General features: G+C 54.8%; 9 protein-coding genes across 9 annotated transcripts; 4 read left to right on the forward strand and 5 right to left on the reverse strand.

Moving 5' to 3' along the window:
- Nucleotides 1-466: 466 nt before the first annotated feature.
- UV8b_00761 (uncharacterized protein) lies at nucleotides 467-1515 on the forward strand (the record flags this gene model as incomplete). Its single annotated transcript, XM_043138259.1, has 2 exons — nucleotides 467-474; nucleotides 531-1515. 2 exons carry the CDS (start codon nucleotides 467-469, stop codon nucleotides 1513-1515), a joined length of 993 nt encoding a protein of 330 aa, XP_042994193.1.
- Nucleotides 1516-1658: 143 nt separating this feature from the next.
- On the reverse strand, nucleotides 1659-2255 carry UV8b_00762 (uncharacterized protein; the record flags this gene model as incomplete). Its single annotated transcript, XM_043138260.1, has 1 exon — nucleotides 1659-2255. The coding sequence occupies one exon, from the start codon at nucleotides 2253-2255 to the stop codon at nucleotides 1659-1661; it is 597 nt and encodes a 198-aa protein (XP_042994194.1).
- A 765-nt stretch (nucleotides 2256-3020) lies between these two features.
- Nucleotides 3021-3599, forward strand: UV8b_00763 (uncharacterized protein; the record flags this gene model as incomplete). The annotated part of the gene is made up of 1 exon (XM_043138261.1): nucleotides 3021-3599. One exon carries the CDS (start codon nucleotides 3021-3023, stop codon nucleotides 3597-3599), a length of 579 nt encoding a protein of 192 aa, XP_042994195.1.
- A 1078-nt stretch (nucleotides 3600-4677) lies between these two features.
- UV8b_00764 (uncharacterized protein) lies at nucleotides 4678-5617 on the reverse strand (the record flags this gene model as incomplete). The annotated part of the gene is made up of 3 exons (XM_043138262.1): nucleotides 4678-4759; nucleotides 5032-5184; nucleotides 5298-5617. 3 exons carry the CDS (start codon nucleotides 5615-5617, stop codon nucleotides 4678-4680), a joined length of 555 nt encoding a protein of 184 aa, XP_042994196.1.
- Nucleotides 5618-8527: 2910 nt separating this feature from the next.
- On the reverse strand, nucleotides 8528-10161 carry UV8b_00765 (uncharacterized protein; the record flags this gene model as incomplete). Its single annotated transcript, XM_043138263.1, has 2 exons — nucleotides 8528-10038; nucleotides 10092-10161. The coding sequence occupies 2 exons, from the start codon at nucleotides 10159-10161 to the stop codon at nucleotides 8528-8530; spliced, it is 1581 nt and encodes a 526-aa protein (XP_042994197.1).
- Nucleotides 10162-10654: 493 nt separating this feature from the next.
- On the forward strand, nucleotides 10655-12659 carry UV8b_00766 (uncharacterized protein; the record flags this gene model as incomplete). Its single annotated transcript, XM_043138264.1, has 2 exons — nucleotides 10655-10828; nucleotides 10935-12659. The coding sequence occupies 2 exons, from the start codon at nucleotides 10655-10657 to the stop codon at nucleotides 12657-12659; spliced, it is 1899 nt and encodes a 632-aa protein (XP_042994198.1).
- A 1384-nt stretch (nucleotides 12660-14043) lies between these two features.
- On the reverse strand, nucleotides 14044-18191 carry UV8b_00767 (uncharacterized protein; the record flags this gene model as incomplete). The annotated part of the gene is made up of 9 exons (XM_043138265.1): nucleotides 14044-14281; nucleotides 14384-15182; nucleotides 15279-15749; nucleotides 15893-16658; nucleotides 16754-17475; nucleotides 17541-17612; nucleotides 17714-17786; nucleotides 17951-17980; nucleotides 18126-18191. The coding sequence occupies 9 exons, from the start codon at nucleotides 18189-18191 to the stop codon at nucleotides 14044-14046; spliced, it is 3237 nt and encodes a 1078-aa protein (XP_042994199.1).
- A 1425-nt stretch (nucleotides 18192-19616) lies between these two features.
- UV8b_00768 (uncharacterized protein) lies at nucleotides 19617-20387 on the forward strand (the record flags this gene model as incomplete). The annotated part of the gene is made up of 2 exons (XM_043138266.1): nucleotides 19617-19809; nucleotides 19882-20387. The coding sequence occupies 2 exons, from the start codon at nucleotides 19617-19619 to the stop codon at nucleotides 20385-20387; spliced, it is 699 nt and encodes a 232-aa protein (XP_042994200.1).
- Nucleotides 20388-21874: 1487 nt separating this feature from the next.
- UV8b_00769 (uncharacterized protein) lies at nucleotides 21875-22375 on the reverse strand (the record flags this gene model as incomplete). Its single annotated transcript, XM_043138267.1, has 2 exons — nucleotides 21875-22199; nucleotides 22284-22375. The coding sequence occupies 2 exons, from the start codon at nucleotides 22373-22375 to the stop codon at nucleotides 21875-21877; spliced, it is 417 nt and encodes a 138-aa protein (XP_042994201.1).
- Between the last annotated feature and the right edge of the window lie 1391 nt (nucleotides 22376-23766).

Consider the following 23766-nt stretch of genomic DNA (forward strand, 5'->3'; position numbering starts at 1 on the left):
GAGGGTTGTATATGGAGGAATTCGGTTTGATTGACTACTAGGAATTGAGTTGAAAGGCTAAAGAAATGGCGACCAGATATCTGCTTAAGAACAGGTTGGTAGGAAAGTCGTGGCAATACATGGATGGATGGATACATAGAGTTCGAGCTGGATAGAAGGTGGGGGGGGCGGTTATGACATGGTCTGCCCGCCCCGCTTTTTGATGAAAGCTTGTACGGCGCCGGGCGCCTTATGTCACCCCACCAAAGGCACATGCAGCTTGCGCTGCTGTGGAGGCCTGCGACTCACGACTTCATGACTCTTTTCCAGGCAATGCAACCCTCCGAAATATAAACTATTAGCAAGAGATGACGTCCCTCTAAAGAAAGGGCCAAAACTCGCAGATTTCCGAGCTCAGGGTCCAAGTACTGCATCGCTGCTGTCCTGAAAGATTCTTCCACATGACACATGTCATGGAAGCGAAAACATGCCTCTGTAAGCCGGCATTGCCACGCCTCGTTTTCGACGAAACCTTCTAACGCGGACAAAAGACATTTGTTGGGCAAGAAATCTTGGAACGTTTACAATGCCGGAAATATAGAAAGAGTTCGCCGCGACGAAGCTGCGGCAAAGGCTGCTGAAGAAGCCGAGGAGCAGCGTATGCAAGAAATCGATGCCCTGCGTCGCTTGGCCATTTTGCGCGGCGAAGCACAGCCGCCACCTGTAGAGGACGGAGACGGTGAACACGATGAACCAAGAGACTCCGCCAAGGGGCCTGGTGCCGGAAATGGACGCCCGAAGCGAAAGCGCAAACGACACGGCGAAGACGATACAGACTTTGAGCTCCGGCTGGCAAAAGAGAGAGCAGAACCTGACCACCAGGAATTCATCGAGGGTGCGAGGAAATCCAGCAGCTCTGCGCCGATTGTGGATCGCCGCGGGCATATCGACTTGTTTGGCGACGAGAAGGCCAGAGCACATGCGGAGAAGAATGAAGACGCTGAGCGGGAGGCCCAGAAGAGGAAGCGAGAATATGAGGACCAGTATACGATGCGGTTTTCTAAAGCTGCTGGAAGGGAAGGCGCTAGAACTCCATGGTACTCGCAGGGCCAAGGAGCACAGCAAGACACGCCGCTCAGAGATGTCTGGGGCAACGACGACCCGAAGCGCAAGCAACGCGATGCAGATCGGATAACCGCCAATGACCCACTTTCGATGATGAAGAAGGGGGCATCTCGGGTGCGGGAGCTGAACAAGGAAAGGCAGAGGCTGCTGCAAGAACGCGAGCAAGATGTCCGTCAGATGCGAAAAGAGGACAAGCGCAGGGAGAGACGCGGAACACGCCGCAGTGCGTCACCCGAATCTACTCAAGGGAGACGCCGGAGATCCAGAGAACGGGGAAACGTCACCGACAGGAATGAACAAGGTGGTGGTGCCAGCCGTTCCAGGTCAGGTGAAGAACAACGACACTCGCGTCGGCATGAGTCGCGTCGGCATGAGTCGCATCGGCATGAGTCACGTCACCATCGGCATTGATTTATGAAAGAATTCTGTAAGACTGGCGATACCCCCATTTGCCCATTCGCACATGGGGCTTGGCTCCTTTGGCAGGAAGGAATGACTGCACCTCATACACGCGGCCTCTATTCAACATGGTCACAACCCCCCCGACACCTTTCTCATTTCTCCGTCCACGGCAACCTGATGTCGACTGGCTTCATATCCCGCGCTACCATGTCGACAACTTCTTTAGCCCCCAGGTTCCTCAACGCCTCGTCGATCCTCCCGTATGTCGCCTCACTCAGTCCTCCAGGCTTGTCGCTGTAAATATCCACGCCCTCGGTTGTGAACATTGTCGGCGCAAACCAGGTAACCACCCATCTCTCGGTGCTTCCATCCGTAGCAGAGCTTTCGCCCCAGCCGAGCAACTCCCAATGACTAGATACGAAGAACAGCCAGCCTTTGCCGCGCCAGTTCCACCCCACGTCCGCGGCCTGTGTGTCTACCCCTGCGATGCTCTTCAGCACGCCCGACTCGCTGGCAGGCTCATACTCCACCAGGTCGTCTATGCGCAACCTACCCCCTCTCGACGGCAGAGGCTTGTAGGTGATGCGGACATTGCGCGCGGATCGCCACATGCTTAGTGTTGAGTGAGTGACGGTCCATGTGCGAGCAAGCCATTCAACGCTGGGAGAAGCAGGTTCTGCTGCCGGCTTCGAGGTCTTGGAGGCGTATTTGGACGGGAGGCGTAGCGATAGATCAGTCTGTCCTGTCATGATGGGCAGAAGGGGTTGCGGTTCGGCTGTTCTCGGGAGCTTCGCTGTGGCTTTGCCAGTGATGGGGATGGGATGAAGGACTGCCGGTGCTTATTCACAGTCAAGGTAGCTTGATTCAGCGGGCCGAGGGAGTATGAATAGATGGAAACCAGGTGACGTGGAACAAATTGGATCAACCCTGGCTTAGCGGAAGAGGTGCTCGCAGCTTTCACCTGGGAGCACTAGTCAGTCGATCAAGCGCGCAATATCGGAGATACCATGGTGGCCAACTAGCTCCTTGACGCCACGGGCTAGCTAGATGGGTGTGCTCCGAGGTTTTATAGTGGTGCTGTATCCGCATCCGAGCCACAAATGCTATTCAAAGCCATAGTTCAAACCGAATGGCAAAGATGGACCTGCACGATGCAAAGATGGGCAACGATGACAGCTTGGATATTTAGGGTACCTACATAATGCGGTTAAACATGCACGCCCCAAAGTCACCAATCTCCAGTCCCCAGTCTCCAGGTTCCAGTCTCCAAGGCTCCAGCCTCCAGCCATTACGTCAGCACTCTGCTCCCTACCCACCAGTGAGCTTTTCTGCCAACCTCAAGGTCAACAGCACCGCATAACCTACCTTTCACTGTAGCTCCCCAACCAAAATTTGCAACTTGCGGTGAGAGAAGCATTGCTTATTTTCTTCCGCCCGTCATCCAAACGGAAGCGGGCGCTTTCCGACGTATACCGCCCAAAAATCCTCGTTTTCCTGCCCGGCCAGAAACGACCATGGATCCAGACGCAGACGACGGAGCGGCCGTCATGCAAGCAATGGGATTTTCATCCTTCGGCGCGCAAGACAGACCGCAGAAGAAGAGAAGATGCAGCTCCGCGGAAGACGACGACAACAACAACAACAACAACAACAACAACACGCGGTTTTCGCAGCCTGGACGCGCTCGCGATGCCCCAACGGGATCCAACTCTGTCCCGGCTGGGAAACCACAAGCAGGAGAATCCAACGCCAAGCCGTCGACCAACACGCTCGAGATTGATCTGGGCGGAGATGACGACGAGAATGAGCGATGCCAGGAGGCAAGGCCACCTTTGGCGCAAGCTTGCGGAGAAACCCTGGCCCAAAAGGTGGGAAATCATGCTGCAGGACTGCCGGCCCGTCCCATCCCATTGACGGGATCTGCTGCATCAACTTCGCATCCGCCTCACAAACGTCCACATGGGCTTTGGTATGAGGGATACTACGACACCACCTCGAATGAGAATCCGTGGGAACATCTTGAGAAAGCCATGGGGCTCGAAACGGGCGTTTCTTGGGTTGCCAGGAAATCACAAACACCAGCGGCGACTTGAGCCGTGAAACGATGCCGACGATGCCGACGATGCCTTTCCACCAACGACTATTATCATCATTTGATTGGTCAGCTCCAAGCTTTGGCAGCAAGGATGGTTGCATCCCGGCATCGACACTCTGCCTTGAACAGAACAGTGTGCTTGCATCAATTCTTTGTAACAATATAGGGGGGAACGCTTACCATGGACACATTCAACCAGTGCAATAACGCACATTTTCTCGTTCCCGTTTGGTTCTCAACTCCAACTTGTCTTATCGCCCGCCAAGATGAGATGGGTCATGTGTCAATGTCAATATATTATACTCACAACTGATCCCGGCTTCGGCTCTCCGGCAATGGGAAAACGTTTTGGAAAACGTTTTCTTTGCTGGACCTGTCGATACCTCCTTCTTCCCACGTTACTCGTGGTGCTTGGTCTACTTGTTGTTGCTCCATTGCCAAAAAGCAGGGCACACTAGTACCCTTGACCTGTCAAGAAAGGATTTACACGCCCAGGCACCAGACATGATCCCGGTTCCCATAGACGCACGACACTAAGGCGTGCCTCGTCGCCAATACCCCAGAACAAGTCATTCCTCGTCCAATCATGAGTCAATATAAAACCGCAAAAACAGCCACAACTGTCCCCGCACACCCGCGTTCCTGGAAGATGTGGAGGGAGTGATAGAGCGGCTAATTACCGCCCAGTTGCAGGGGCAAGAACAAGGCGAGAGATGGCGCGCCTAGCAAGATGCAAGATGCAAGATTGCCGCCTGCTCGCTGCTCGCGGCGCTTGTTCCAACGACATGCCTCGCCAGGCCCGCGGTGCAAAATCAAAATATGCTTCATTTATTTTTTTCGGCCCCCCGTGGATGCAAATTTTTTGTTGGCATCCCACCTGGGCCCCCCTCCCCCCCCCCCCCAAAAAAAAAAAAGGAAAAAAAAAAAAAGATCCTTGGTGATATCCCCGTCACTCTTTACTGGCCAGTCAAGGAAAGCAAAGCAAGACGGAAACCTTTGTCTCCGTCGCTCAAGGTTGCAGTGCAAAAGAAGGGTGTGTAAATCTTGTGTCGCATGATGCAAGAGACTCGGGAATTTTAGTACTCGGGAGAAGGGAAACGCTCACGAGCCTTGCGATACTCCTTGGGGTGCTTGCGAGCAGCTTTGGCTTGTAATGACCTAGAATGGGAAACAAGGGCGAAAAAGAAGATCGGATCTGGTTAGCTTGTGACGGCTTCTTATGAGAAAACGGGCACATGCAGTCTTGGCAAGCTGCCTGCCTGCCTGTTGCGTGGAAAGTAGAAAGCCACATAACGATGACGTTGTATGACGGAGGCCTGCAAATGCGAATGGAATTGCTGCCCGCGCGGTACATCACGGCTTCACGGATACACGGGCTCCTTCAATGTTCCTCGAACGACGGCGAGTGTGATGAGACTGGCTGAACTTACGACACTTTTTTCTGCACCCATTCCAAGTCGCCCCGCACCTCGCGCGCATCTCGCATTCCCTCGTGGAATCGTTCTCTCGTCTTGGCGAGGCGTGCTTGTGCCTGCTTTTGCAGTTCGACGAGCTCTCGGTGCTTTGCGTTGAGCTTGCCAGAGCTGGGTGTGCAATTTAGTCGGACGGCAACTTGCGTGAAGTCTTGACTTGCAGCAACGCAATGGAGTGGGGGGCAAAAGGGGACTGCACACGCGCCAGGGATCGGTCGACGTACGTTTGCGCTTGGACCGCCATGCTGCGGTCCAGCGGAATAGGATTGAACGAGTTGGAGAGGCGATCCTGCATGTACTCCTGGATGTCAATGCCGCTGGCGGAGTGGGCGCTCTCAAAGTCCTGCGAGCTGCCCAGATAGCTGGCCGAGGAGCCAGAGAGGCCGGGACTGCTGTAGGACGGGAGGCCTGATGTTGAGCTGACGGAGTCGTCGCATTCTGGGGGAGACATGGAGTAGTGGCTGTAAGACGGGGGCAGCTGGTTGCCTTTTCCCGGAACGGCCAAGGGCATCGAGTAGGACACGTTTGTGAACGGGCCTGACATGATGCTGGATGCAAGCTGCCGATCCAGAGCAGCAGTAGGAACAATGAGCAATAGCGGTCAAGGCCGGGGCTCGTCCGTGATGAGCACCACAAACAACTCAGTCTGTGCCTGTTTGGTATAAGCTTCGAGGCTTGGTCCGCGTAAAGCAAGACGGCAAGAGACTTGGCAACAATGATATAAGATGAAGCGACGACACGGCTGGGACGAGCTGGAGAATTGAAGGGCAAGGGGGAAAAAAAAAAGAAGAGCAAGGAGAAAATGAAATCCTCTCGACCACAATGGCCCCTTTTATACTTGGCCCAGGACCTTGACCCCCCCCCCCCCGGGCATTATGCTTCAAGTGAGGACGGCATCAATACATTCATCTTTATTCGCCAATGCGATTATCCATGCGCCCCGCTTGGGGCATGATACAATGGCCTAGCCAGGCAGCCGGACAGTCAATCCAGTCGTGGACTTGAAGTAACAAGACGGATGGATGCTAGTCGGCTTGCATGATGTGGATCACCGGCGCATCGTGGAGGGCGGTCGGGGGCGGAGCCATGGGCCTCTGCCCGAGTTGGGCTATAAACTTTCCCCCCCAACATGATGGGATCCCGTGAAGAAGGCCATGTAGCAGCAATGCGGAATGCGGGGAGCATGATGATGCGCATGGTGTGAAGACGAGCGAGACCGTAGACACAGACATCTGCCGGGCAAGGTGGCAGCAAGGGACAAGGGCGGAGAACGGCGGAGAATGGCGGAGACGGAAAAAAATGGAAACCACCTCCAACGGGGGACATCATGGTTGTTGTACTTGTTTGTTGATTCAACGAGTACTTGAGAGCCAGCAGACGCTGAGGAATGCCAGTGCCAATGCCAATCTGAATCCCAACCTCGGCAGAGCCACGGGTGCGCCTGGAACAAGCGCGGGGACGCCTCTGGCTCGCTACGGGTAAAAGCTGCACCGGATTTTCTGACGGGTTCCACGGAGCCGGATCCGCAGCACCAGGAAAGGAAAACACGGTCGGTTGGTTGGCCAGGCGGTCTGGGCTGCTGCGACTTGGGTGGATTGCATGGCACGGGGGCATGGGGCCGAGCAGAGCAGAGCAGAGCAGAGGAAAGGTGCATGTGGGAAAGGTGGGAAACCAGGAAAGAAGAAAACCAGGGCGGGAGACTAGTTTACTCCCACTCTCCAAAACAAACTGCATGTGGATGACGGATTGGTGTTGGTATGTATGTTGGTATGTCTGGTTCCTTCCTGGAGTCTGGAGCGCATGCGCCAAGGGAGCCATGGATGACGCCTAGATGTTGGCGGAGGCGGGCCCAGGGAAAGAGCTACGGACTCAAATCAGTCTCCCCGATATCCGTTGGCTGCCGACTTGCTTACTAACCAGCCGCCGGCTCCGCGCATCCACCACCACCACCACCGCCACCACCACCACCGCATCTCGGAAATTTCGTGCTGGGTTTATTATTGACAACGCATCGTCGGCAAGCCCACCGCCAGGGCGGCCTCGCCCGACTCGATGCACTCGTGCCTGAACATGCATGTCGGGTCCTGCTCTGGCCTGCTTGGCTTCCTCTGGCATGTAATGTATGTATGTAGTCCGGAAGTCCCGGCTACCAGCCAAGTCCTTATCCCCCAGACTCCTCCAACGCCCGCCACGCCCGCCACGCCGCCCGACCAGGGAACGACATAAACATCGAAACAGCTACTATTGACTCTGGCTTTGCGAATCCGGAGGCCAGATTGGTTCGTGCAACCAAGAAAGGAAGGTTCGAGGCTGAGCCTCGAGGTCATAGCACTAGCCTGCCCTTGGAGGGGTCGACGTAGTCAGTCAGTGGCTGGCGTGAGACTGACTGATGGAGGCCTAAACAAGTCGAGGCAACAACCGTCAACCGCTCTTGCTGCGCTGGGATCGACACGACGCCAGGGCACGTTGCTACCCAAGTTGCATTCAATTGATTCTTAGCATGCGCGTACAGCCCAGCCCAGCCCAGCCCAGCAGCATCAAAGCATCTCCCATCTCCAAGGGGGAAATTGGAAATACACAGGCGTGGTGTGGACGCACACGCCTGCTCCGTCATCGAGGACAACTCATCCTCGATGCCGCTTTTGGACAACTGAACCGCCGCACAAGCCCTGGCGATGGGGCATCTTCTGAACGGGACAACTTGTTTTCTCTTGTCAGGCGGAGCAGACACAGCTTCGCATCGCAGCGTGCTGAATCGAGACGAGCGTTGCTGCATGATAACGGTCCCCACCATGCGAGCGGCTGATTCCTCCCCCGTGCTTACGTCCGGCTTACCTTGGCCTCGCACACACGTCACACACGCCGCCCTGGAGTCGGGGTTGCCAAAACGTGTTCCACGACTTGGCTGCATGCGACTGGTGCATCTACTCATTCCTTGTCGCGGGCTGACTTCTTTTTCTGCGCCGCAACTTTTTTACCCCTGTTCGTTGAAGATGCCTCGATTTGACCAACCGGCCGGATTGACAAAAGGCCGTCAGCATCCCCAACTCGTCGTATCGGCTGCCAGTCGTGGACGAAATATCCGGCGCCCGTCGTCTCCATGGCAAGATTTGACGTGAGGCATACAATTCGTGTCTATATACAAAGTCGAGTTTGCTCTCGAAAGCTCCATAGCCTAGTCCGTAGAGATTCGCCATCCAACCCGGCAATAACTAGTCGTCAAGTCAGTCAATTCAATCAAAATTCCTCTTCGTCAACGTCGCACCCCCGCCCTTGCCCTTTGCCCTTGCCCTTGAGCGGCGCCAAGTAAGCCAAAGCGCCCGTAAACCCCAGCGGCGCACCCTAAGCCTCCCCGAGATGCCGGCATAATGCATCGGGCGTGGAGAAGCAAATCACACCATTAGGAAGCAAGCAGCTCCCATTTCTGCCTTGACTATTCGAGACAATGCATGATTCATTGGCCAAAAAGCCTGAGGAAGCCCCAGATGCCAATGCCGCTCAGGACAGGAATCGTCAAGTTGTCATCCCAGCCAAATACATCGACGACCTCGCTAGCAGATGCCGCAAGGCCGCTCCACAAGCTCACAATGGCGAGTGCCAGGGTTCCCGTCACGGTGACTGCGCCATGAGGAGACGACGCCCCGAGGGCGTTGCGGACCGCGGCTGGCAGCGAAAGCGTGCCCTTGTACATGAAGTCTTCATCGCCGGGCATGGGTCCAACGGTGGGCACGAGCCATCCGTAGAAGAAGAAGGAGGTTGCAACGCCGACCAGGAAGGCGGCCAGCGATCCGGCCAAGGACTTTCCCCGGCGAAGGCGAGGCGTATGTCGGCCCCAGAGACGGCCAAAGGTGCTCGCGGCCGTGTCACACCAGCTGAGGAGCAAGACGCTCATCACGCCAACATCCTTTGGCAGGAAATACAGCACGGCCCAGGCGCCGAGCAGGTAGAAGATGACGCCGTTGTACCCGGAATACTCGCTCTCACGCATCAGCGCCCCCAAAAGGCGCACGTAAAGCCTGTTCACCGAGGCGTAGCGATGCCGTAGCCAGTCCGTCGTGGCGACGGGAATCAAGGCAGCCATGAGATACGGAGGCACCGACTGCGTCCGGGTGCCCGTTGTGTATAACCAGACCACGAAGAAACCGATGGAAACGTGGAGCGCCTTGCGGGGAACCTCGTGCTTGTGGACAAATGTCCTCCAGTGCCGGTGGATGGGGATGAGGCCCAGGGGACTAGGGCTGCGGCTGAAGTCGCGCCAGGACCAACCCGAGGGCTGCGGGGGAGCCAGACGCCCGTTTGCCGCGGCGAGGAGCTTGCCGTTCAGGGCCGCGTCCTCGGAGGAGCCTTGTTGGCCGGGAGCTGCAGGCTTTGCCACCGGGTCGGGGTTGCTGGGCGTCATGCGAGACATGGTTCGAGAGCCGATGGGCGACCTGCTCCGCGTGCGAGATGTTCGAAGCGCAGGAATCCCGTCGTCAACCTCGTCGTCAACCTCTTCGTCAGCCTCGTCGTCAACCTCGTCGCCGCCTTCGCCCTCGCCGTCGCCCTCGCCGTCGTTTTCAAGCGATTGCTGCAAAGCCATCATCATCATCTTCTTCTTCCTGGCCGCGGAGCGAGTCGTCGGAGCAGAGTAATCGGCCACGCGCTCCGACGGGGCAGGGCTTGGCGAAATCACGCGAGGCCCGTCCGGCACGGCAGCCGCCTTGCGACGAAGAGCCATGGCAAACGACACGGGCGGCAGCGCGGGGTAGCGAACTGTCCCAACTGCTAGGCGCTGGAGCGACGCAAAGGACGAGGGCCACAGGCTGTTGTTTCTGCTGTCTGCCGTCGAGGCGGAGAGAGTGCCCGGGAAGCGATGGCGGCGCGAACGGCTTCGCGCCAGCGAGTCCGAGTCGTCGGACGGGGCGAAGGAGAAGAAGGGACTAAACAGCGCGGGGTGTCTCGCGGAAGAGGACGAAGCCGCGCGCTCTGTCGGATCCAGGATGGCGTTTGCCGAGGGCAGCAGAGGTGATGGCCCCTACCGCACGAGGCAATCAACAGGGACGACTTGAAAGTACGGCGACGACTGGCGGCGCAGTGCGACGCGGGCATGGAGGGTAGGCAGGGGAGAGTGGCAGAGAGGGCTTGGGTGCGATGATGATTTGAAGGGGATCAAGGGCCGTTTGTGCGATGGCCTGCCTGGTGCGGAGAATTTAATCTCTTGTCCTGCTTTGCCGGGACCACAAGCTGCCAGCCCTCACTCACTGGAGGAGCTCTTTGGCCGGGCTATCGTCGGGGCGGTCTGGTGAGCACGGGCCGGCGCTTGCTCAATGCTATGTAGGCACCTGCTAGGCACCTGCTAGGCACCTGCTAGATGCTCGAGGAGCCAGCAGGTTCCTGTCAGCTGCCAGCACGTCTTCGCCAGGTGCCCTGACGCCGTCACGTGGTGATTGATATATCCACTTGGCAGCGATAACGCGCCCGCCAACCTTTTTTTTTTTTTTTTTTTCATGGTCATTCACTGATTTGAATAACCTCACCGGCCCATCATCGACACCTGGCTCTTTTCGTCTCCAGCCCCCCGAACCCCCCCACCACCCCCCCAATGGCGCCTGCAAAGGACATTCCCAAGTCCAACGCCAGGGCTTGGGAGGCCCTCACCCCGCCGCTCGCGCAATGGATCCTCGACGCCGTGTCAACCATGGGCTTCCCGCAAATGACGCCCGTCCAAGCAGCCACCCTGCCGCACTTTATGGGCAACAAGGACGTCGTCGTCGAGGTTGGGAGCACTCAAACCAAGAGAAACAAAGCCCTAAAATAAAATAAAAAAAAGGAAGAGAACGTTTAATCAAAGCTAACCCTGGCACCAAAAATTAAAAAAACAGGCCGTCACTGGCAGCGGCAAAACGCTGGCCTTCCTGATCCCCGTGGTTCACAGGATTCTGCGCCTCCAGGACCCGACGAAACGACACCACGTCGCTGCCATCATCGTTTCTCCCACGAGAGAGCTCGCCGCGCAGATCCACTCGGTCCTCTTGTCGCTGCTAGCCTTCCACACGCCGTCCGCCGAGCTGCTGCCGCGCCTCGACGACGACCATGACGACGAGAAACGGCCCTCGACCGCCTTCCCCGTCGTTGTCCCTCAGCTCCTGGTCGGCGGCACAACGTCGACGGCTCAGGACCTCGCCTTCTTCCTGCGCCACAGCCCCAACGTGCTGATATCGTCCCCCGGGAGACTGGTCGAGCTGCTGTCGTCGCCGCACGTCCATTGTCCGCAGTCGTCGTTTGAAGTGCTTGTGCTGGACGAGGCTGACCGACTGCTCGACCTGGGCTTCAAGCAGGACCTGCAGGCCATCCTCTCGCACCTGCCCAAGCAGCGTCGCACCGGCCTCTTCAGCGCTAGCGTGAGCGAAGCCGTCGGCGAAATCATCCGCGTCGGGCTGCGCAACCCGGTCAAGATAGAGGTCCGGGTCAAGATGAAGGGTGGCGGCGGCGCCGTCCTGGAGGACAGGAAAACCCCGGCCAGTCTGCGGATGGCGTATCTCGTCAAGCCGGCGACGCAGAAGCTACCCGCGCTGGGCCAGCTTCTCCAACGCCTCCCCCTGGCGCCCCAGCGGACCATAGTGTTCCTCTCCACCTGTGCCGCCGTCGACTATTTCCAGCACGTGCTCCCCATGGTGGTCCCCGGCGCCTTCTCGCTGATCCCCCTCCACGGAAAACACGCCGCCAAGGTCCGGGAAAAGAATTTTGCCCGGTTTGTGCGCTCCGTGTCGCCCACGATCCTCCTCACGACAGACCTGGCGGCCCGAGGCCTGGACATCCCGCAGGTGGATCTCGTCGTGCAGGTGGACGCGCCGTCCGACCCAAAGGTCTTCATCCACCGAAGTGGGCGGGCCGGGCGGGCCGGGCGCAAGGGCCTGGCCGTCGTGATGCTGCACCCCGGCCGCGAGGAGGACTACGTCGGGTTCCTGGAGATCCGCAAGACACCCATAACCCCGCTGGACAAGCCCGCCATCTCCGTGTCGGCCGAGGCCGCCGCCGCCGCCACGGAGCAGATGCGCGCCCTGGCAAAGACGGACCGAGCCATCTACGACAAGGCCCAGCGGGGGTTCGTCAGCTGGGTGCGCAGCTACGCGGCCCACCAAGCCACGTCCATCTTCCGAGTCGCCGACCTCGACTGGGCCGACCTCGCCGACGCCTGGGGCCTGCTCCGCATGCCGCGCATGCCGGAGCTCCGGGCCTGGCCGGGCGACCGGACGCTCGGCGTCGACCTCGACTGGGACGCCTTCGCCTACCGGGACAAGGCGCGGGAAAAGGCCCGGCAGGACGCCTTGGAGGCCGAGCGCAGCGGCCAGGCCGCCAAGGCCCGCGCCGGCGAAACGTCGCGCAAGAGGAAGAACGAGGCCTGGAGCGCCAAACACTCCCACGAGGACCTCCGCGTGCAGCGCCGCGAAAAGAGGCGCCGCAAGAAAGAGGCCGATAAGAAGGCCAGCATGACCGACGACCAGCTCGCCCAGCAGAGCCACCTCGACGACCTGATCCGCCAGGTCAGGGAGCAGAACGCCGCCGCCGCCAGGGATGACGTCGAGTTCCACGGTTTTGACGAGTAGACTGGCCGGCCCCATTGCAGAGTTGCGTACATGCACAACCCGCCCCCCCGGGGGCCGAGCCACGACCGTTTATGCTCGTCGTCTGTGGGCGGTTGCAGAAACCCACGCCGCAGGCGTAATCAGGGACGCCGTGCGCCGTGACGACGCCGTCCCGGAAAGCAGAGGGGCATGCATGCCGTCGCCGTCGCGTTTGGCCTTCTCCGAGCCGTTTGTCGAAAGCGGATTTGTCCGTGACCACGACCCGGCCGTCTCGGGCGCGCGCTTGGGCATCCGTCGCCGTGGGGGACCCTTTTCAGCGATGGGAAAAGCGGTTGAGGAAGCCTGGGTTCCCTTTGCCAAGGGCGGCTGGTGTTTTTTTTTTTTTTTTTTTAGGTGTCCTGCCACGAGATGGAGAGCGTGGACGCCGCCGGCGGGTTTCGTCCATGACCAGGGCCACAGACGTGACGTGACTTTGACGCGACGTTGCCAAGACGGTCTGGTCACGGCCTGGTCGCCGCTCTCTCTGGCACTGACCCACGGTTCGCCTTGGCCTGTACATGCAACTATCTAGAGTAGCCTGCACGTAGCCTGCATGTAGCCTGCATGTAGCCTGCACCACCCATACCGATACAGATACATCCCCGGCTTTGCGCCTTCAAATAAAGCTCGCATTCCTCGGCAAAGGCATTGATATCGATTTCGTGATTAAACTTTTTTGCATTGTACCAAAACCACTCACTGCCTAGAGACGTCTACGACCGCGCACTCATCATCTCCTCTATAGCATGCCGACACGGACCAATCTCCCAAAAACCATGGTGTGTGAAATCATCTCCCTCTGCATTCTGCCTCTCGTTCAGTATACTTGTCGTGGCTTCGTTTGCTCCAACCAATCTTGGGTGGCAGGGGGGGTAATCCTTTTGCATCCCCAATCCAACAGCGCCGCCAACAGGGGTGGCCTTTCGTCGAGCCCATCGACCACTTGGCTCGGCGAAACAGGAAGCTTGTTGCTTGCGTGCTGCTCGATTTTCTTTTTTCCCCCTTTCATTGTTTCTTTGAACCTCATCCTCCTTTCCCCCCCTCCCCCCCCCCCCCCATTTTTTTTTTTAGTTGATTCTTTCTTTTTCTTTTTTTTTTTTCTTCGAAAAATCGCATCTCCGGTGCTTTTCCTGTTCCACATCTGGATTCTGATATCACTACACATGAGGAAACTTGGATACCACCAGCCTGCTGATTAAAAGGGTGCATCGAGTTTCTGGGAGAGGGGCTTTGGTCATCAAAACCTTCACAAACCGTAAAACTGCCAGCCATCCCCATTTCCAGCCTGCGACGCCATCTCGTCCAGGGTTGCTGATTTCCTCACTTCCTTCGCCGGTCCATACTCGCTTCTGAGCTCTTCGTTCAGTCAAAGCTCCTCGTCCTCCAACTCGGACGGCTTCAGCAGACCGCCCACCTTCTGTCGTCTCTCCATATCGGCAGCCTTCGCGTCACGCTCTTGCTGTTCCTTCTCCTCGGCGAATAGCTCGGCATTGTCGCCAGCAAACTCTTTGAGGGAAATGAGAAAGTCTCGCAGATTCAACCGGAACTTGTCGTACTGGGTATTGAGCGAAAACAACCCTTCTACAAAGCTCGCCACCTGGGCACTACTGCCACGTCAATCTCCACACGTGTACCAAGGCAAGGGGAGCAGCAGAAAAGAATCAGAAGAAAAGATGGGGGGGATGTGGGGGGGGGGATAAACGTACGCTTGCAGATTGGGGAAAGCATTCCGTAGCAGAGTAGCCACAGAGTTTCCTAGGTATTCCTTATTGCTGGTGCCAACCTGGGCCTGCTCAGGGGTGTAGATGGGACCCTGGATCTTCGGCGGTGTGCCATCTGCTGGGTAGACGTAGTAGAACAGCTTCATCAGCAGCATGGATTGCGTCTTGAAGCCAGCCTTGTGATCGCTGTCAGTGACAACAAACAAGACGTCCTGCAAAATCGTCATGAAGAAGCGTTGGAAGAAAGCGTTGGCCGTTCCCAGATCCGTCTTCTCGGCAATGTTGGTGATCAGTTCAAGGCACATGTTTAGGCCAGCCGCCTCGACATCGCGGTTGTCGTGCTTGAACGCCCAAGAGCAAGAGTCGATAACAAACTTGAACTGGTTGTTATCCAGCTTCAGCAGAGCCGGGAAACAGTGCAAGTTGATGGCGCGCAAAAGATTGAAAAACTCCACTCGGTGTTCCGGGAACTCTGAGAAGTCCTTGTTGATCATTTCCAGCGTACATTCAAAGACATTCTCCATAATGGTCGGCACCTGGTCCTCCATCAGGGCTGAGAGCTTCGTGATAATGGTAGACATGGCCTTCAGAACCTCGGCGTCTCGGGCACCAGGAACGTTGCGGTTGTAATCGACAAGCACGCAATCAAGCAAGGGAGGAGCCATTTGCACCCGAACAGCCTGCAAATCCTCAGCCTTATCGACATATGTCTCGATGAGCTTCAAGATTTCCTTCTTGATGGTCCGCAGCCCCCGAACCTTGGGCATCTTTGTAGCCAGTTCGCCTAGATCCTGCCATTAGATTCATCCTCCTCCTCGAGAAGATCAGAGAAAAAGTGAAACAGGGGTGGGGTTGGACGGTAAGGGTAATAGAAGCTTACCGTCTCGAGCAACAGCTTCGGATATTAGGCCACTGGTTGCCCGATACATCTCCAACATGTCATGATAGATTCGGCCGATCTGCGGGTAAAAGTAGGGCCCAATAGAGGAGCATGCCGACACATTAGTCTTCATGATGTTACCGATTACCTTGATGGTCTCTGCATCTTGCAAGATGGATGGGTTCACAGTAGCCTGCTTGATGATCTCATCCCAAGCGGCATTAGGGATATTCATTAAATCGGCCAGAAGGCGTTCCTGTTGGTGCTTATTGCCTTGAGCGGCAACCATGTAGCCGCATGCCTCGTAAAAAGTATGTACTTGCTGGGGAGTGAGGTCGCACGTAATCTTGCCCATATTTCTCACAATCTCTTCGATGAACGGCTCCTGCTCGCTTGGCTGGAGCGCAACAAAGTGTCGACGACATTGCCGCGCAATCTTGATGAAGGTGTCACAGGCCATGTCTTGCACACCTGCAGGGAGCAGAGTCAGTCGTCATGCGTCCAGCCGGTCAGGATGAGGCTCACGCAGCAAACCCGAAAAGCTGAGGGAGAAAAAAAAAAAAAAAAAAGAACAAGGGGCATGGGGCATGGGGCATGGATAGCTCTCATCTTACCCTCGTGAGACTCGTGCATAAACTCGAACAGCTTATTGACAACCGTCTTAAGGAATTTCCAGTGCGCCTTGAGGAATCGGGGGTATTGACCGACAATGTACATGATGTTGCTGGCCACCACGGCCTTGTTGTCCTTTCCGCGCTTCATCTCCGTGAGGCCCAGAAGATCCTTGATAACGGTGACAAGGAACCGTTTCTCGGTTTCTTCATTCATGGCCAAAGAGATGGATCCAATTGCCCAACACAGGACATTGCAGTTGTGCCATGACCATTCGGTACCGTCGACCTGACGGGCCAGTTTTTCCGTCATGATGTTCTCGGTGTCAACCACATCCAAATGTGTGAGATAAACCAGGCACTCCCTGATCGTCTTGTACAACTGGACCGTGTCACTTTCCTTGACGAACTCTCGAACAATCTCGCCTTCGTCGTTTTCAACAATGAGTACTTCCTCGGGCCGAACCATTCTTTCGATCATGACAACACGCAGGTTCGAAAGAACTTCGTTGTACTTGTGCTTGCGGAGCGGGTAATTCATCAAAAGCGTAGGGTTTGGGGCACCGCTGCCGGACATGCCTCCGACAGCCATGAGTGGGTTGAGATCGGTAATGGGTAGTTGCTGCATTTCCTCATACAGCTCTTGAACGAGCTTTAGCCAATAGTCCAGGCAAATCTTGAAAATTTCACGGTCGTCGATCTGGGATATTCTGATCAGGTAGTAGTGCCCATGCATCAGGTAGTCTCGATTCGGGAGGTTCTCGATGAGCTGTGCGTGGTCAGATCATGCCAGTTTCCCGTGACAAAGCAGATGCAAAGAAATAAGAGGAAGGAGGGGGGGGGGTATAGTTTTGTCAGACGTACGTTCAAGTGTGTTCCAAAAAAATTGCAGAGAAAGAGGGCCAGGTTTTGGACAAATTCTTGGTCCCTAGAGTTGCTGCTAGGGTACGTGGTCTTCAAGTCGAGTGAGACGGGGATAATGTCCGCAATCGTGGTTAGGACCTCGGTGAACATCTTGACGAGCTGTTCATCGTAAGAGTTGGCCTGGCCTGCGCCGCCGGTCTGGAGACCGCCAATTTCCGTCAGGCATTGCAGAGTAACGTTGCGGAACTCGGGTACGGATAAAAAGCGAGTGCGCAGGGTGTCAATGAGGTTCGTTTCAAAGATGTAGCCGAGCGGAATCCAGTTACAGAATCGTAAGAGAGTCTCGAGAGTGGCGTGAACCAGGCTGGGGAGGTCGGCGGTCGTCAAAACTTCTTGACACAGCTGGAAAATCTGCGAAAACTCAGCGCACATCGTCTGCTTAAGATTCCTTGTTTTCGTCGAGGTCATTTGTTCCGCAGAGTAATCAAAGACTTCCTCCGACAACAATCGCAAGATGATCATGTTGTTCTCGCAAATGGACAGGTTCGCGTGGCAAGACGAGATGATCTCGTTGATAAAGGTGGGCCAGTTGTGAGGCCATTCTTGCTTCAAAACGGAGATGAGCACAAGGTTCAGCTTGTTGAGGAGGGTTTTGTTGCGCTTTAAAGATTCTTCGGAACTGGAGCACTGGATAATGAACTGTACGATGAAGTTTCGGATGCCTGGACATCAAAGTTAGACTGCGAGATTGCGCGTTGACACACCGGAAGCTCAGCAGTGAACAAACCTTGGCACTGATCGCGGGGCAGCACCTTCCATCTTGTCATGATGACATGGTCGAGGACCTGCAAACCCAAGTCTTGATGTCAAGAGTTAGCTTCCTGGTACAATGAGGCAAAAAGAGGGCCGCAAACAGAAAACGCCGCCGCAGAAAGCGAGATAGATTCGTAAGCTGCATACATTTTGTTTGTGGATATTGGGCGCTCGAGAGAATTTTGTCCACCAGAAGCCAAGCATCGGGATCTTCTTTGAACTGCGATTCCATGAGTTAGCCAACAGCCTCGGGATTCGTGCATTTTTAGTTTCCTCCCTCCCTGTCAGCCACTTTATTTCCCGGTACTTTTCAGTCCATCCGTTCCTTGTAGCATATACGGGAGATCGATCAGCTGGCATGTTGGGAGGGCCGTGATTCTTTACCTGGTTGAGTGCAGCTTGGGCGGCTTTTTGCTGTACATTGCAAACAAGACGGCCGAGTCAGCGCATAATGCCCGATAACTTTGCGTTTGGATTTTTGTTTTGTTTTCTTTTCAAAAAAAAAAAAAAGAAAAGAAAAATCGAGAGAGCATCTTTGTGCGGAAATCGATGAACTTACCTGATCTCCGCGACCTTCATAGAAGGTGCGGACCGTGGTGTCGAGCTCTTCAATTGTAACAGCCATGGCCTGAGCGAGACGAGGCTCACGACGAGGGGAAACAAAACCAAGGGCGGGGGAAAAGAAACCTCGCGGGGCTTATCAACAGCTGGCAAGGCAATACAGCGCACAGAAGGCCAAGGCGGACAACGCGGTAAAGCAAGGGGAAAAGAAAAGCTCCGATGGGTATGGCGAGAAAGGAAAATGCAGTGCGTATATGATGGGGGGGGGGGGGGGGGAGCAGGAGGAGAAAGGCAGAGGAAGAAGAAGCAGCTGGTACTATGATGCGGTTGGCAGCCTGCTGGTTGGTTGGTGGTGGCGGATTGGTGGGATGGACCTGGCACCTGGCACCTGGCGCGGAGAAGAGAAAAAAAGAACGAGACCAAGTGCAAAGACCCCGCCCAGTTGACCCAGCAGTGGTCCAGTAGATAAGATAAGGACATGTGCATAGCAATAGCAGCTGGTGGGTGGGAGGCGGGGGAGGAGGGGGATTTCCCACTGTGTCACGTCACCACCATAAAACATGTATCAATCCCGCGCACGCCAGGTTTATGCCATTTCTATCTGCCTTGTAACAGCTTTTCTCAAGGACCAGTTTGGCTTTGGGAAGAAGAAGTGCAACCTTTCAAATGTATCAGGTACCTAGAGTGTAGCCTCATGATCCCTCCGTGTCTACACTGTACAGTGCACGGTTTGCGCAAAAACTACACCCAGCGTCAGGGTAACAAGTTGCTCTCGACGAGCAGTGCGCTGAAGCTGAAGGCCTCCTCCCATTTACACCAAATGAGAATACCCCGTAAGAGCTTCTGCATCTGCATCAGCATCCTTTCTGTCCTCGAACCCTCGGGATAGGTCGTGCTCCATACGGCGGACGTAATGTGGAGCTTTTACGTCTGTGGCACCGACACACTTGTCTGGACCCCGTTCGTGTGGCGTCCGCATTCAAATTGATCGGATCGGACCAGTATCTGGTGTGGCTGGTGGGCGATTTGCTTGGCGCTACCGTGGACAGCCTCAAGTGAGGCAACCTCATAAAAAGGGCTTAAAAAAAGAGGGAGAGAGAGAGAGAAGAAAGTTTCCCCAGGCGCAACTCACATCTCACCAACACCAGCTGCAGGTACTCGCTCTTCGTCACCGCCCCAGCTCGCTCCTTCATCCGGCGCTCGGGACACCGCGATGCCAGTGCGTGACGTGCGCAGCCTTGCTTGGGCTGAGATTCGAGGCCGAATCTCGCCAGCCAGCAAACACGGGTTACTTTTTACATAGCCCTAGGCAGCTGGGTTCTCCTTGCGATGCCAAGAATTTTCTCAACAAGGGTCAAATACCAGACTCCATCCTGACGCTGTGTATCGTTTACAGCCGAGCAAATCGCTTCTGTTTCGTGCCGTGCAATACAACTCGTGCGTGTATGAGCCAGAGCAGAACAGACCATTGTGCTTTCCCGCAGTCGACATGGAGCTCTTCCAGCAAGGCGAGATGTGGGCTCCACAGGACGATGGCAGTGTAGAATTCGCCTTCACAAAATACATCATCAAGGGACCCAGTTACCAATACTTCTACGCCGATTCTGAAAAGAAGATGAAGCCTTCCCCTTCGTTAGCGGATATAGAGGGACTCGACTTGGTCCCAATATCGGTCCAAGACAGTTGGCCGCTGTTCTCCGACCAGTTCTCGCGGGCACCAGACCTCTCTCCATCCAAGTACTAACTCAAGGAAGCATCCCTGCTGGATTACGACACTTCATCGTCGGCCAAACTCCTGCTCGACCTCGGCAACCTGGTGTTGAATGAAGCTTCAGTCTGCGAAATCTTGAAAGCCAACCCGCATCCCAACATTGCCACTTACACAGGCTGTGCTGTCGTCGGCGGGCGGATACAAGGACTGTGTTTCGTGAGATACGCCATGACACTGAGTGAGAGATTGCGGCGAGACACCGAGACTTTCGACAAGGAGGCCTGTCTACGAGAGGTAGAACTGGGCATTCGGCATTTGCACTCCCTAGGGCTTGTTCACAATGACATCAACCCGGCAAACATCATGTTTGACGATAGCGATCGCCCAGTCATAATTGACTTCGACTCCTGCCATTACCACGGTCAGAAGCTAGGCATCAAGTTAGGTACACAGGGCTATTTCAAGGAGGGGATGGATTTCGCGAGCTACGAGAACGACTTCTTTGGGCTTTTAAAGCTCCGGGAATATATGTTCAATCCTGATACGTAGCGGCTTAGCTGCAGTCGCGTCAATAACAATCCCTTTGACTGTGTCAAGGTGCAGCTTTTGCAACGGGACCAGGGTGTAAGCCAATAGAAAACCGAATAGTAAATAGTACATCAAAAGACCAAGAGATAGTATGGTGATATAAGTACTAGCAATTTCTAGATTTATAAAGAGCTAGCTATATCGCGATATAGGGCGCTGTGAGGCTATTCCCCATACACCAGGCTGTCAATTTGGCAGTGTTCAGCAGACAGAAAACGCGTCGCCTATAGCAATACGGCTTTAAGATATCACTTATTAGCTCTATTAGAAATGCAGGAATTCCTAGTATGAGGAACTTGGTGATAAAGGTTTGTTGGCTGGGCCGGTTGCCAAGGATGTACCCAGTAGGTATTCAGCAAAAAGTCAATGGGTTCGACACAAAAGCTGCGTCTTAACACAGCCAAAGTGATATAAAACTGATCTGCCACCCTCCCCCCCCCCCCCCCTCCCCCGGGGGATGTAGTGGTCAACGCGATGCTTTGACTAGACGCACAATTAGAATGGCGACTCGACAATAATACAAAAATGCAGCCATATTTTGTTTCGGAGGAACGTAGTGGTCGGACCACTTGCAAGTTGACTTACGGCAGTCAACCACTCTGACATTGTAGGACGACCCATCGGGTCGGAAAAAGGTACGATAGTCGCACATAGTAGCAAGAGCTTTGATTTCCCCCGAAGACATCCTCGCGGACTCAAATTTCCGGCTTCCAATTCGAGCTATGTAGTTGTATAGGGCGCCGAGTGGACTCGGCGGGCATGGGAACTGCTGTTGTATACAGTTGCAGCATGGAGCGGCGGAATCTACCAGGAATTTATATATGCGCACGACTAGACACACTGGGAGTGAATAATGGTATATAGCCTGATAATAATCCAACTAGAGTTGCCCTTTACAGCATGAAGGGCTGTACGATGGCACCCTCGACCCACCAGGTGAGGTGCAATTTACACCCTCAGCCGACATGTGCGGTGCGATTGCACTATCAGCCGACTTCTGCAGCGCAATGACACTTTCGGTTGCTTGTGCTGAGAAATTTGCCACAGCTGAATGAAATAACCAGTAATTCGGGTACGCAAACAATAGTATCGGAGTGGAATAGCTGGAAACTTGGAGCAGCCACGCTCACAATATTATCAACTTGTCAATATGCATCCCGATACTTGTACGTAAGGCGCCTGCAGCTTCGTGATAGAAGGGCTGTGTTATCAGGCATTATGAAATCATTATAAAAGCATTGAGAAAGCATAATAGGCATAATTCGTGTTGCGGGTGTCGGGCACGAGGGGCAATGTCATAATGCCATACAGCGTTGGATGTGATGCGATAAAAAGGACCAAGCGTAGGGAGCATCTGATTCTCTTGCTGTCTTTTCGGATGCAAAAGCAACAACCATACCTGTATTTCATCCAAAATCCAGCTTGAAGAATTTCAGAAAGAGCCTGTCCTAGCCGTGCTGCAGAATGACGAAAGGGGGTTCTTGATTCAGGGGTACTGGAATGTTCGGAATGTTCTTGCTTGATGTCATTTTGTCGACGCCCCCGCTGGCTCGTAGACGAATGCAATGCTTTGCTGAGGTATGCTGGGTCGCTGACGAATCCGCGTTCCGATGCAATGCCATGGCATGGTTGTTGAGCGCGGCAGCAAACTCCGCGGGAACCCGCATGGCAGCCTGGATACTGGTGGGAGGTGGAGTCGTAAGCTCCGTCTGTTTGGCGGTAAAGGTCGCAGCAGGTGGCGTCGATGTCACGGCCGTCTGCCGTTTTGGGGCCCTTGCGACGGTCGATGTCGATGGTGAGGGTCATTTATATGAGGTTGCCGCTGTTAACGGTGATATAGGGGTTGATGTCGACCACGCATCAACAATGGACTTGGGACACTTGCTGATGTTGTCAAGAACGTTCTTGCGAATCTTGTACGCAGCCGCCTGTTTGGCGATTCTGGGCATTGTCGCGCGTTCTTGTTCTGCGCTGTTGCAGCTTTCCCCCTTGGCCTCTTCGTTTAAGTGACTTGTCAACACTTTACTGCGTTCACCCCGTGATCCCTGCGTAGCTATTAGAAATACTCTTGTTATTCATCCAAGTCTTCCCAGGGCCACTCGCCCTCCCAGAAAGCAGCAAGAGTCTATTTACACGTAGGGGTTGATTCTTGGCTCTAGAATTGGTCTAAATGTTTCGTGGTGAAGGGCATGAATGGCCGGCCATCTTGTTCTCGTTGTCCGCTTAACGGGCCTGGATTATTTTTGCGATTCTCGCGCCAGAAAATGACTTTTCGATTATTTTGATTCGATAGAGCGCCTGATAGCCTTGATAAAATAGTTTTTATGTTGGTTGTTTCAAGATGCGACGAAGACCGAAGTAGACAAGCAGCCCCATGGTATGGCATGGGAGGTAGTCGATACATACTGTAATGTGTGGTGCTACCTTGCGACAACAGCCAGTTAAAGAGAGGCACTAAAACGTCCCCACTTTAATGAGCGCCTGCCTGCTTAGCTAATCGTGATTTCGCAGGCAAAGCTCCGTTTTCCTTAATGATAATATGGGCGGGCGAGGGATAATAATAAAATGGGATATTGTCACTTTTTTAAGCCTGAAAAAAGATATTATTATCCTTAATCAATTGGACAGCCGCTGCCACTCTGTCTCCCACGACGAGGCGCAGGACCGAGATTTGTGGATAGAAGGGATGAGAAAACCTGACCACGAGAGAGACAGACCCGAGACAGAGCCCCGGAAGTAAGATATGATCGGCAGCAAAGAAAGTATCAGACGTCTGGCTGGTGGAACATGCTGACCGGAGGAAATCGGTGTTCGTTCAACTCCACCCGATATCTGAGGCATCGGAACCCCGGAGAAGGAGCTCGACGGTATCTAAAACGTTTTCAAGTGGCCGTGGTTCTCTGTGCCAGCTCGAAAGCGAAATCGCAATGTCAAGAGGAAGCAAAGCACAATGTGACAAAAGCAGACCCTAGCAAAGCGCCTTCTACACACACAAGTCATCGCATCACTCGGCGTAGACATCTGCGCCTACCCGCTCGTTTATCAAGGCAAGTTCCTTGGGTCGGGTTTGCATTTTCCCCAACGAATTCCAGGTTCTCTTCATCGTTTCGTGCTAGCATGCCCACGATGTCTTCGGTCCGGTGAAGACGATGAAAGGGTGCACTGTTTGGTACATCACCTGTTACCATTTTTCGGATGTTGATTGCATACTTTTTGCTTTGGATCAATCTTCCTTGTTGAAAAGGCTTGCACGCATACCCGCGAGAATTCTTGTTTAGATGACCACGCCCAAGACTCAAAAGAAGCTGCCGCTTGGAAACGCTCCTCTCATCATCGACAA

Source organism: Ustilaginoidea virens, chromosome 1 (genome assembly GCF_000687475.1).
Source record: "Ustilaginoidea virens chromosome 1, complete sequence".
Classification (NCBI taxonomy): domain Eukaryota; kingdom Fungi; phylum Ascomycota; class Sordariomycetes; order Hypocreales; family Clavicipitaceae; genus Ustilaginoidea; species Ustilaginoidea virens.